Source organism: Rhipicephalus microplus, unplaced genomic scaffold (assembly GCF_043290135.1).
Source record: "Rhipicephalus microplus isolate Deutch F79 unplaced genomic scaffold, USDA_Rmic scaffold_34, whole genome shotgun sequence".
Lineage (NCBI taxonomy): Eukaryota > Metazoa > Arthropoda > Arachnida > Ixodida > Ixodidae > Rhipicephalus > Rhipicephalus microplus.
Window position 1 is genome coordinate 2,435,212 of NW_027464607.1, and position 13,830 is coordinate 2,449,041.

General features: G+C 45.5%; 1 protein-coding gene across 1 annotated transcript; it reads left to right on the top strand.

The window, feature by feature from the left end:
* Positions 1 to 542: 542 nt before the first annotated feature.
* Positions 543 to 1,718, top strand: LOC142786870 (uncharacterized). Its single transcript, XM_075884567.1, has 2 exons — positions 543 to 589; positions 1,091 to 1,718. The coding sequence occupies exons 1-2, from the start codon at positions 543 to 545 to the stop codon at positions 1,716 to 1,718; spliced, it is 675 nt and encodes a 224-aa protein (XP_075740682.1).
* The last annotated feature ends 12,112 nt before the right edge of the window (positions 1,719 to 13,830 follow it).

Below are 13,830 nucleotides of genomic sequence, written 5' to 3' on the forward strand. Positions count from 1 at the left end.
TTGTGAACACCATTATTATTTTTTTCGCTCCTAAGTAATAATTAGCGTTGCGAGAACTGTAGGTGTGGGACACGGGACGTTGTAGCGACGTTGACCACGTGAATGGGTTGGGTGGCTGTTTTGAAAAAGGTCGGGGCGCCCAGTTAGTTGTTAAAGAGCTAGAGCCGAACACGAAAGGTGAGAGGCTACTAGCGAAGTGTGGCAGCTTGGGCTAGTTGGTATGGCATGACGATAGTTATAGCGCGAGAACAAAACGACGACACAGAGACAAGAAGGACGATAGTTATAGCGCGAAAACAAAACGACGACACAGAGACAAGAAGGACACGAAAGACACGTGTCCTTCTTGTCTCTGTGTCGTCGTTTTGTTCTCGCGCTATAACTATCGTCATGCTACTAGCGAAATTGAACACGTATGTCTGTGCTGTAGGCGGCAGCTTCAAACAGTTGTTGAGGTAGGAGAGTTAACGGAGGCGGCTGGATAGCAAGATTAGGGTTGAACGTATGCCTGTCGGGCACTCGGTCCGATGGTCGGGCGGGCGATGGCTAAGGAGGCTAGGAAATCCACGAGCGAGATTGAGCTGGTGCAGTGCGAAGAATGCAAGCGCTGGTGATACTTAGATGAGACAGCATTCACGAGTTTGGCCGACACGCAGAAGGCGAGCTTCGTGTGCAGGCTGTGCGAGGCACTGGAGGCGGCCGTGCAGCGCATGGAGGCAAGCATCAAGGGGCTTCAGGGGGAGCTGAGGGCGGAACGGTAGCAGAAGATACAACTCCAAAAAGAGCTCGGAGCGCCGCGTGAGCGGGAGGAGACTACCGCAAGCCTATTAGAGCAAATGAAGAGCGACCTTCGAAAAGAACGGGAAGGGCGGACCGAGCTAGAGCAGCGGGTAAAGGAGTTAATGACGCTTTGCTCCGGCCCCGAGCGGTGTGAGACGGAAGGCGTGGGTAGCGGAGAAAGCGACAGGCGGGAAGGAACAGGCGAGAGGGGAGGTCAGGGGGCAGCAGTGTCTGGCCACAGCACGGAGGCTCCGAGAACATACAGCTCGGTGGCGCAGCAGTCTTAAGGCAGGGCAGAAACACAGGACAGATGGCAGAGAGAGAAACAGGGGAAGCAAACAGGGGCGCCATCACAAACAGGAAGCCAGCGATTGGAGCGTAGAAGAGTCCTAGTGGTAGGGGACTCTAACATGGACAGGGTTAGTGATGGCGTCTTCAAGACAGTGAAGGAAGATGGGAGAGTCAGGGTGGAGGCACAGTCAGGGAAGAGCATGGTGGATGCACTGGCAAAAGCTCAGGAGGTAGTTGAAAACAGCATGGAGGGCGAAGATCTAGTCATTATTCATGCTGGGCTCAATGATGTGTTGAAGGGCAAGGATCAGAACCTTCAGAGAAAGCTAGAGGATGGGATGTGTAAGCTCCGAAAAGCCTCTGGGAGTGTGCATGTGACCATATGCACAGTCCCAGAGATCTGGGGGCAGCCTCATGGAATTGAAAGGAGGGTAGTGGAGGCCAATTGTGTTATCAAGGGTTTCAGCCGGACCCTCGGATACAGCGTTATGGAAGTTAACCAAGACGTGTACGAGCCCGGCGCTCGCCCCTTCGCACAGGATGGCATTCACTACAGTGGAGCGACGGGAAGGAGGGTCGGTAACGGAATGGGTCGCCAAGCCATAGCTTTTTCATGGGGACCCAGAGCCCTGAGGCCAACAGTGTAGCCAAAGACGGACCTAAAGGGGCACATATATTCAAGCCACACGAAGTCCGTGAGAGAAGAAATCGACCTAAGCACAAGGGCCGAGCTAAGTCAGACATAGGCTATATTAACATACAGGGTGGCAGGAATATATTAAAGTGGGAAGAGATAGAAGAGCAAATGAGGCAGGAGGAGCTGATGGTATATGGGGTTGTGGAGACACATCTTCGGGACCTGGAGCAAGCACCCTGCAATCCGGACTACGTATGGGAATATTGCAATATAACAGAAGGCAGCAAAAAGGGGGGTGGAATTGGTGTATTTATACATAAGAGCATGAGTTGGCAAAGAGTCAAGCAGGGATGCCAGGAACATTTATGACTAAACGGGAAAGTGGCAGGGAAAATGACACTCCTTGGTTTCGTGTACATGTGGACGGGAGCAAAGGCCAGAGACCAAAACCAGGCAATGGTAGGCTGTATATCAAATGACATTGAGGAGTTAGAAGGAGAGTGCGAGATAATTATACTAGGAGATATGAATGCACACATATAAGATATAGATGGGTATACTGATTTAACAGGCAAAATGATCATGGATATGTGTGAAAGGCATGATTTGATCATTTGCAACAGTACCGAGAAGTGTGAAGGGCAAATAACATGGGAGGTGGGAAGGCTGCAGTCAACGATAGATTACGCACTGTTGTCACATAGGATGTATAGTATAAGCTCAGGGAAATGCACATAGATGAAGGTGGCTCCAGAAGTCTGGATAGCGATCACAAACGTATCAAGCTAAGTTTTGGAAGAGCAGCGAAAGTGGGAAGGAGACAAGATGAGCAACTACAGGAAAATTTTCATTCAGAAAGGCAAATAGAAATTGCTGCTAAGGAAATTGAGAAAGTAATCACTAAAGATAATAAAACTGTGTGGACGTACACAAATCTAACTAGACTGTTTGGGCTAGAGCTTGCTAAAGCACGTGACAAGTCACCCCTAAAAAGAACACACAAGCCCAAGAGTTGGTGGGACGAGGAAGTTAGGAGAGCCACAACAAAACGTCAGGAAGCTTCTAGGGAACACAGACATGCTAAGCAATGGGGTGAACCGACAGATGATGTTGAAAGAAAATGGGAAATCTTTCTAAGCTCTAGAAGGGAAGCATCCCTCCAGATCAATGAAAAGATTAAAAGAAAGTGTGCTCAGTGGCTGGCAGAAGTACATAAAAAGCACAGAAAAGCAGCTGCGAAATTTTGGAACCATCTAAACTCCCTAAGAAATGAAACAAACCTAGAGCAGAGGTTGATAACTACAGCTCAAGGTGCTAGACTAGAAGGGGACGAAGCTATTGAATATATAGGAACAAGGGTGACAGAAAAATTTCAACAAAGAAATGCCTTATGCACCACCATAGACAGGGATGGATGAAGTGGCACAATGGCTCCATTTTCACAACGGGAGTGGGAAAGGGCTGAGCAGAGGGTTCCAAGTAGTACATTAACAGGCCCAGATGACATTCCAATTATGCTGATAAAGACATAGGGTCCGAAGTTTAAACAGACTTTGAGAGAGGCAGTGGGCAGAGTAATAATCGATGGTGAAGTCTCTGATGGATGGAAACTTAGCACGATGAGCATGATCTATAAAGGAAAGAGGGACAAAGATGACATAAACAACTACCGTCCTATAACAGTGACATCAGTAGTCTACAGGCTGGCGATGCAGATTATAAAGGAAAGACTGCACGCATGGATAGAGGATGAGGGGGTGCTGGGGAAACTGCAAAATGGGTTTCGGAAACACAGGAGGTTGGAAGACAATCTGTTCTTTATTCAAAGTATACCTGCAGCGCCCGAAGGCGTTATAGCAGGGGGGTTACAGATTCAAAAAAAAAACAAATTTTCATTTACAGCATACACTTGTACACTAGTGAGCCCATTCAGCTCATGTATTGTTTTGACAAAAAAGAATTTGCAAAAATTCCAGTCCTGGGACAGTATTCCCTCAGTTTAAAAGGATGATCAATTCGATTTGACAAATAATACGGTGTCTGTAAATACATATCCTTATTGATTCCAGTTTTATTATTAAATATTAGATATAAAAGTTTTAATCGCAATCTTCCACACCCATTGTGTCTAGTATTCCCCACAAGTCCTCTTGAACCACGCTATCGTACGCTTCCTTCATATCCAAAAATGCTAGCCACAGGGGCCTGAGTTCCTTTTCTGCTATTTTGATGCACTGCCTCAGTGAGAACAGATTGTCTTCCAACCTCCTGTGTATCTGAAACCCATTCTGCAGTTCCCCCAGCACCCCTTCATCCTCTATCCATGCCTGCAGTCTTTCCTTTACAATCTGCATCGTCAGCCTGTAGACCACTGATGTCACTGTTATAAAACGGTAGTTTGTCATCTTTGTCCCCCTTTCCTTTATAGATCATGCTTATCCTGCTAAGTTTCCATCCATCAGAGACTTCACCATCGATTATTACTCTGCCCACTGCCTCTCTCAAAGTCTGTTTAAACTTCGGACCCTATGTCTTTATCAGCATAATTGGAATGTCATCTGGGCCTGTTAATGTACTACTTGGAACCCTCTGCTCAGCCCTTTCCCACTCCCGTTGTGAAAATGGAGCCATTGTGCCACTTCATCCATCCCTGTCTATGGTGGTGCATAAGGCATTTCTTTGTTGAAATTTTTCTGTCCCCCTTGTTCCTATATATTCAATAGCTTCGTCCCCTTCTAGTCTAGCACCTTGAGCTGTAGTTATCAACCTCTGCTCTAGGTTTGTTTCATTTCTTAGGGAGTTTAGATGGTTCCAAAATTTCGCAGCTGCTTTTCTGTGCTTTTTATGTACTTCTGCCAGCCACTGAGCACCCTTTCTTTTAATCTTTTCATTGATCTGGAGGGATGCTTCCCTTCTAGAGCTTAGAAAGATTTCACATTTTCTTTCAACATCATCTGTCGGTTCACCCCATTGCTTAGCATGTCTGTGTTCCCTAGAAGCTTCCTGACGTTTTGTTGTGGCTCTCCTAACTTCCTCATCCCACCAACTCTTGGGCTTGTGTGTTCTTTTTAGGGGTGACTTGTCACGTGCTTTAGCAAGCTCTAGCCCAAACAGTCTAGTTAGTTTTGTGTACATCCACACAGTTTTATTATCTTTAGTGATTACTTTCTCGATTTCCTTAGCAGCAATTTCTATTTGCCTTTCTGAATGAAAATTTTCCTGTAGTTGCTCATCTTGTCTCCTTCCCACTTTCGCTGCTCTTCCAAAACTTAGCTTGATACGTTTGTGATCACTACCCAGACTTCTGGAGCCACCTTCATCTATGTGCATTTCTCTGAGCTTATCATATACATCCTATGTGACAACAGTGCGCAATCTATCGTTGACTGCAGCCTTCGCACCTCCCATGTTATTTGCCCTTCACACTTCTCGGTACTGTTGCAAATGATCAAATCATGCCTTTCACACATATACATGATCATTTTGCCTGTTGAATCAGTATACCCATCTATATCTTCTATGTGTGCATTCATATCTCCTAGTATAATTATCTCGCACTCTCCTTCTAACTCCTCAATGTCATTTGATATACAGCCTACCATTGCCTGGTTTTGGTCTTTGGCCTTTGCTCCCGTCCACAAGTACACGAAACCAAGGAGTGTCATTTTCCCTGCCACTTTCCCTTTTAGTCATAAATGTTCCTGGCATCCCTGCTTGACTCTTTGCCAACTCATGCTCTTATGTATAAATACACCAATTCCACCCCCCTTTTTGCTGCTTTCTGTTGTATTGCAATATTCCCATACGTAGTACGGATTGCAGGGTGGTTGCTCCAGGTCCCGAAGATGTGCCTCCACAACCCCTTATACCATCAGCTCCCCCTGCCTCAACTGCTCTTCTATTTCTTCCCACTTTAACCCATTCCTGCCACCCTGAATGTTTACATAGCCTACATCTGATTTAGCTCGGCCCTTTTGCTTACGTCGATTTCTTCTCCCACGGACTTCGTGTGGCTTGAATACTTTTGCCCTACTAGGTCCGTCTTTAGCTACACTGTTGGCCTCAGGGCTCTGGGTTTTCTTAAAATAGCTGTGGCTTGACGACCCATTCTATTACCGACCCTCCTGCCTGTCGCACCACTGTAGTGAATGCCATCCTGTGCAAAGCAGCGAGTGCCGGGCTCGTACACGTCTTGGTTAACTTCCATTACGCTGTATCTGAGTTGCCGGCTCAAACCCTTGGTCACACAATTGGCCTCCACAACCCTCCTTTCAATCCCACGAGGCTGCCCCCAGACCTCTGGGACTGTGCATATGGTCACATGCACACTCCCAGAGGCTTTTCGGAGCTTAAACATCCCATCCTCTAACTTTCTCTGAAGGTTCTGATCCTTGCCCTACAACACATCATTGAGCCCAGCATGAATAATGACTAGATTTTCGCCCTCCATGCTGTTTTCTACAACCTCCTGAGCTTTGGCCAGTGCATCCACCATGTTCTTCCCTGACTGTGCCTTCAACCTGACTCTCCCATCTTCCTTCACTGTCTTGAAGACGCCATCCCTAACCCTGGCCACGTTAGAATCCCCCACCACTAGGACTTTTCTACGCTCCAATCGCTGGCTTCCTGTTTGTGATGGCTCCCCTGTTTGCTTCACCTGTTTTTCTCTTTGCTGTCTGTCTTGTGTTTCTGCCCTGCTTGAAGACTGCTGCGCCACCCAGCTGTATGTTCTCAAAGCCTCCGTGTTGTGGCCAGACAGTGCGGCCCCCTGACCTCCCTTCTTGTCTGTTCCTTCCCGCTTGTCGCTTTCTCCGCTACTCAACCTTCCGTTTCACACCGCTCGGGGCCGGGGCAAAGTGCCATTAGGCAATGGATGGATGGATGAATGGATGGATATAGCTGTACCCTTAAGTTTGGGCGGTGGCTAGCGCCACCAAGCCGTAATACTTAATTAACCAAACACTAGATTTATTTTTTCCCTTAAAAAGTGAGTTTGAGGATTCGTACTTTGCAGTGAAAAGTTTAATTTTCACTCGTGCCTTGACTTTAGCCACCAATCAGATAACCTCCTTCTAGTTAAGTCTACCCGCTTAAAGTCTATTTTGCCCTCCCTGTCCCTAAAATCCAGTGCTTTGAAAAACTCTGCGCCATCATCCTGAACTATAGGATGAAGCCCTTTACAGAACATTATCAAGTGTTCGGCAGTTTCTTCTTCCTTCCACACGCACTGCATGCTGTGTCTACTCCTTCGTATTTGGCCCGATATGTCTTGGTTCGCTTGTTTAAAGTGCTTGCAGGGAAGTGGGGCAAAAGGTTTCTAAACGTTTTAATTTCTAAAGGGATCCCTAAACAACCTTCAAGAGTTTATAGCTTTTTCACCAAGTGCGAAGTTCAGAACGCAGTCACGATCAACAATGCCAAACGTGTAAGCGCTATGAGCTGCGTGTGCACCACAAAATAAAAAGAACAATTTTGTCTGCACTGGGTCTTTCACTGTATCCCCAGCATTGCCCGTGACGTCATCAATCGCATTTACGAAAAAATGACAGGTCTGCAGAGCACAGTCGCAAGGAAAGCTTGAAAAGCGGGTTTTCAGAACCTTTTCCAAACACTCTTTGGGTAACTGCTACAAGCACACTGCTGAATACCCACCATGCCATAAATATTCATAATTTTTGTGCAGTTTGCCAGCATTCGATCATCATCAGTACCCGGCCTCCTTTATCTTGAGCGTCTACACTTTCCTGCAGGCTGTGATAACTTGTGATGGCGTGACTGATGAGGACAGGAAATCGAGTCCGTTTTCTCGCTTGTCGCGGAGTTTGGGGATGCTTGGCCTTTACTTATGAAAGCGTCGGTGCATCCTCGCACATCTTTAGCAGTCATCTCCGTATCTAGTGCTTCATTATCAGCACTGCTTCCAAGACTTCCTTTGCGAGTGTCTGCCCTCCCAGATGCAGGGACTGCCTGCTTTTCGCCGCTGTTTTTCGCACAATCTTGTTTCGATGCTTGTTCGGATGTCTCCGCTACAGCACAGTAACCAGCCTCATCTTTGTCGGCAGCACAGGGTTCAGCAACTGCAGCACGTGGAAGGTCACCAGTTGCTTCAAGGATTTCTGTAGCATCCTTAATGTGTTCTTGGAAAGCGTCATCAGGTGGTCGTATGCGATGGTGTAGTTTGTTTGCATACGTCGCTACACATTCATGAGCTGCGTGTCCAAACCGTCGACAATCCTCACAACGCGCTGTCCAGCAGTTACAACAAATGTGTCCTACTCTGTTGCAGCACAGGCTTAACGGTGGTCTGCAAGGAATGAGCAGGAGGCTCTGTAGACCGCAAACTGAGAGTGGATGCGGGATGTCGGACACACCGAATCCATCCGCGAGTGTCAATACAACATCTTGATTAAGGGTACACATCTGTTCCATCTCTGACACACTCCAAGTTTCCACTGTAAATTTTTCCGAATGACTGCAGTGCTTCATGTACTGCTTGGCACTCGTTTCTAAACTGGCCTTAGGCAGGCTTCACATCGGGAAAGAAATCGCGTTGAAATGAGTAATAAAGTGTTTTAGAACATCAAAGGAACAAGCAGGCGTCGCACAATGTGAATTTCATGACGACTAGGTCGTCAAATGCTCCAACCCAGTGAAAATCTTGTCCTATTTTCTTTTATTGTCTAGAGTCACCTATTAACTGTGGGGCATACCCACTTCAGAAGCAGCGATGGAGTAGTGATTAAAGCATCCGCCTTGCATGCAAAAGGTCCGTGGTTCAAATCCCGGTGCCGCGCAGTTCTCAACCAGATAAAAAAAAAATCCGCGTCGTGATGGAACTGCATAACGAGGCCTGGGGTGCGGCCTCACCGGTAACCACCGCCAGGAACGCACTCCCTCACCAGAGAAGGATTGGCCACCCTCATGCAGTATCTGGCCACTACCTCCCACATGCATACGTCAAATAACTCACGGCCCTCAGTCCCCAGCAGCTGCGAAGCAACTGACCAACGTGGCTGTCAGATCTGCAACGCAGCAGAGGGTGCTAAGAATCTCTGGATCCGGACAGGCCGCCATTGGAACCTGAACTTGGCAACGTTTAACGCTAGAACCTTATCTAGTGAGGGAAGTCTAGCTGTACTATTCGAGGAGCTGGAGGGTGTTAAATGGGATATAATAGGGCTCAGTGAGGTTAGGAGGACAGATGAGGCCTATACGGTGCTACAGAATGGGCACGTCCTTTGCTATCGGGGCTTCGCCGACAGAAGAGAACCGGGAGTGGGGCTCCTTATTCACAGAAACATAGCTGGCAACATACAGGAATACTATACCATTAATGAAAGGGTGGTAGGTATCGTAATTAAACTGAATAAGAGATACAAGATGACGGTGGTACAGGCTTACGCGCCTACATCAAGCCATGATGACGCTTCAGTTGAAAGCTTCTATGAAGATGTGGAATCGGCAATGAGTAAGGTAAAAAGACAGTATACAATACTGGTGGGAGACTTTATTACAAAGATAGGGAAGAAGCAGGCTGGAGACCAGGCAGTAGGAGATTATGGCATCGGTACTAGAAACGTCAGAGGAGAGCTACTAGTAGAATTCGCAGAAGGCAATAATTTACGGATTTTGAATACCTTCTACCGAAAACGAGGAAACCGCAAGTGGACATGGAGGAGCCCTAATGGCGAAAAGAAGAACGAAATAAACTTTATAATGAGTGCACACCCAGGCATCGTGCAGGATGTGGAAGTGGTTGGCAAGGTACGATGCAGTGACCATAGAATGGTACGGTCTCGAGTTTGCCTAGACTTGAGAAAGGAACGACAGAAACTGAGTCGCAAGAAGCCAATCAATGAGCTAGCACTGAGAGGGAAAGTACAGCAATTCAGAGCCTTGCTTCAGAACAAGTACTCGGCTCTTAGTGAGGAAACCAACTTTAGCATAGATACAATGAATGATAATCTGACGAGTATCATTACGGAGTGTGCAGTGGAAGTTGGAGGAAGGGTAGTTAGCCTGGACACTGGCAAGCTTTCCCAGGAAACGAAGAATCTCATTAAGAGGCGTCAAATCATGAAAGTCTCAAGTACAACAGACAAAATAGAACTGGCAGAACTTTCGAAGTTGATTAATAGGCGTAAGGTATTAGACGTAAGAAGATATAACATGGAGAGAATTGAACACGCTCTGAAAAATGGAGGAAGTGTCAAAGCAGTGAAGAGGAAACTTGGGATAGGCGAAAATCGGATGTTTGCACTAAAGGACAAAGAAGGCAAAAAAACTTCCAATATGAATAGGATAGTTAAAATAGTGGAGGAGTTTTACAGAGATCTGTACAGTAGCGGGGACAACCACGACTTTAATACTATAAGAACTAGCAGTAACCCAGATGACACCCCACCAGTAATGATAGAAGTCAGAAAAGCTTTGGAGAGCATGCAAAGAGGAAAAGCTGCTGGTGAGAATCAGGTAACATCAGATCTGCTGAAAGATGGAGGACAGATTGTGTTAGAAAAACTAGCCACCCTGTTTACGAGGTGTCTCCTGACGGGAAGAGTACCAGAGTCTTGGAAGAATGCTATTATCATCTTAATACATAAGAAAGGAGATGACAAGGACTTGAAGAATTACAGGCCGATTTGCTTGCTCTCTGTAGTATACAAGCTATTTACAAAAGTAATTGCTAACAGAGTAAAGAAGACATTAGAATTCAATCAGCCAAAGGAACAAGCAGGATTTCGAACAGTCTACTCAACAATCGAGAACATTCATACTATCAATCAGGTAATAGAGAAATGCTCAGAATATAACCAACCACTATACATAGCCTTCATAGATTAGGAGAATTCGTTTGATTCTGTAGAAATATCAGCTGTCATGCAGACACTGCGGAATCAGGGCGTCAATGAAGTTTATATAAACATCCTGGAAGAAATCTACAGGGGATAAACTGCTACCATAGTGCTTCATAAAGAAAGCAACAGAATACCAATCAAGAAGGGTGTAAGGCAGGGTGACACAATCTCCCCAATGCTATTTACCGCGTGCTTACAGGAGATTTTCAGAAGCCTAGAATAGGAACAGTTAGGCATAAGAGTTAATGGAGAGTACCTAGTAACCTGCGCTTCGCCGATGACATTGCATTGCTGAGTAACTCAGGGGATGAATTGCAACTCATGATTACAGAGTTAGACAAGGAGAGCAGAAAGGTAGGTCTCAAAATGAATCTGCAGAAAACGAAAGTAATGTACAACAACCTCGGAAAAGAGCAGCGCTTCCAGATAGGTAATAGTGCACTTCAAGTTGTAAAAGACTATGTTTACTTAGGGCAGGTAATAACCGCGGAGCCGAACCACGAGATTGAAGTAACTATAAGAATAAGAATGGGGTGGAGCACATTTGGCAAGCACTCTCAAATTATGACAAGTAGATTGCCACTATCCCACAAGAGAAAGGTATATAACAGCTGTATCTCGCCGGTACTTAGCTACGGAGCAGAAACCTGGAGACTTACAAAGAGGATTCAGCTTAAATTGAGGACGACGCAGCGAACAATGGAAAGAAAAATGGTAGGTGTAACCTTAAGAGACAAGAAGAGAGCAGAGTGGATTATGGAACGAATGGGGGTTAAGGATATCATAGCTGAAATCAAGAAGAAGAAATGAACATGGGCTGGGCATGTAGTGCGTAGACAGGATAACCGCTGGTCGTTAAGGGTAACTAACTGGATTCCCAGAGAAGGAAAGCGGGTAAGGGGGAGACAGAAGGTTAGGTGGGCAGATGAGATTAAGAAGTTTGTGGGTATAAATTGGCAGCAGCAAGCACAGTACCGGGTTAACTGGCAGAACATGGGAGAGGCCTTTGTTCTGCAGTGGACGTAGTCAGGCTGATGATGATGATGCCTTGGTTCGCAGTACTCCTGTCCTGGCCTCAAACAGCAGAGAACTACCCCGAGTATTATCATAGATCCTTTCCTTGGCAATTTCCTCCTTAAAAGTTCTATAGATCTTTAGTGCGGAGTTCTTAATCATGCCCATTCTCCACATGTCAGTCTCCGTTTCCTTCACTTTCTTCTTAACCGATAGTTCTTTTTGGTTTGGCCACTTGCTGTTTTCTAAGTATTTACCAGTCAACTTCCTGGTTCGCTTCCTCCATTTTGTAACGACATTCTTCATGTACAAGTAGCTGAAAACCTTCCTAGCCCAATGCTCCTCCCCATTTCTCTCAATCGCTTCTCAAATTTTATCTTGCTGCTAGCTTCCCTGCCCTCAGATGATGTCCATCCCATATCACCTTGTACTCCCTGATTTGGTGTATTCCCGTGAGCTCCTAAAGCAAGCCTACCTATTCCACGTTGCTTAATTTCTAATCTTGCTTGAACTTCTGATCTCATGCACAAGACCGCATTGCCGAACGTCAGCCCAGGAACCACGACCCTTTTCCATATTCCTCTCACAACATCATACCTATTGTAATTCCACACTGCCCTATTTTTTATCACTGCTGCATTCCTGTTGCCTTTAGTCTTCACGTATATTTCGTGTTCCCTCAGGTACTCGGTCCCATTGCTTATCCATACGCCCAGATATTTGTATTTATCTGTTATCTCAAGCGTGTCCTCCTGTATTCTAAGCTCACTACCTTCGTTGTCATTGAAAATCATGACTGCTGATTTTTCCTTACTGAATCTAAAATCTAACCTATCTCCCTCATTACCGCAGATGTCCATCAATCTCTGAAAATCTTCCTTGTTGTTGGCCATTAGCACTATATCATCTGCGTACATTAATGCTGGTACTGCCTGATCAGTAGGTTTTCCTTGTTTGACCAAAGAGAGGTTGAAGCCTGTCCACTTCCCTCTAATTTGGCCTCTAATCTATATAGGTACATCATGAACAATAAGGGTGACAGGGGGCACCCCTGCCTAAGCCCCCGTTTTACCTCTGCAGGCTTGGATAGCTGTTTTTCTCACTTTATACCTACCTTGTTACCTTTATAGATACCCTTTAAAAGATTAGTGACTACATGTTCCACGCCTAGTGTGTCCAGTATTCCCCACAATTCCTCTTGAACCACGCTATCGTACGCTCCCTTGATATCTGAAAATGCTAGCTACAGAGGCCTGTGTTCCTTTTCTGCTATTTCGATGCACTGCATAGTGAGAACAGATTGTCTTCCAACCTCCTGTGTTTCCGAAACCCATTCTGCAGTTCCCCCAGCACCCCCTCATCCTCTCATCCATGCCTGCAGTCTTTCCTTTATAATCTGCATCTCCAGCCTGTAGACCACTGATGTCACTGTTATAGGACGGTAGTTGTTTATGTCATCTTTGTCCCCCTTTCCTTTATAGATTATGCTCATCCTGCTAAGTTTCCATCCATAGGGAACTTCACCATCGATTATTATTTTGCTCACTGCTTCTCTCAAAGCCTGCTTAGACTTCGGACCTAATGTCTTTATCAGCATAATTAGAATGCCCTTTGGGCCTGTTGATGTACTACTAGGAACCCTTTTCTCAGCCCTTTCCAACTCTCGTTATGAAAATGGAGCCATTGCACCACTTGATTCGTCCTTCTCTATTGTGGTGCATAAAGTACTTCTTTGTTGAAATTTTTCTGTCACCCTTGTTCTTATATATTCAATTGACGGTGTGGAAACTAGTGATTCCTCTGTTATTTCTAATGCTTTCAATGATCATTTTAAGTCTGTTTTTACGAAGGATAATGGAGTCCTGGAAACATTTGATATGGCAGGCCCACCCCTATCAGATATTGTCATAAGTGAAGAGGGAGTTTTTAATTTACTTTTAAAGCTTGATGTTAAAAAATCTCCAGGTCCTGATGGAAGACTGAATGAATTCTTAAAACGCTATGCACAATGGGTTTCAAAGTACCTAACACTTCTTTTTTCTAAATCTCTGAAAGATGCTCAAGTTCCGGATGACTGGGTAACTGCTAAAGTCAAGCCCCTACATAAGAGTGGAAATCCTCATTCTTGTATTAACTATCGGCTGATCTCATTAATTTCAACTCCTTGTAAACTACTTGAGCATATAATACATAAGCATATTTCAGAATTCCTAGATAAGCACAATATTTTGTCAGGTTCACAACACGGAT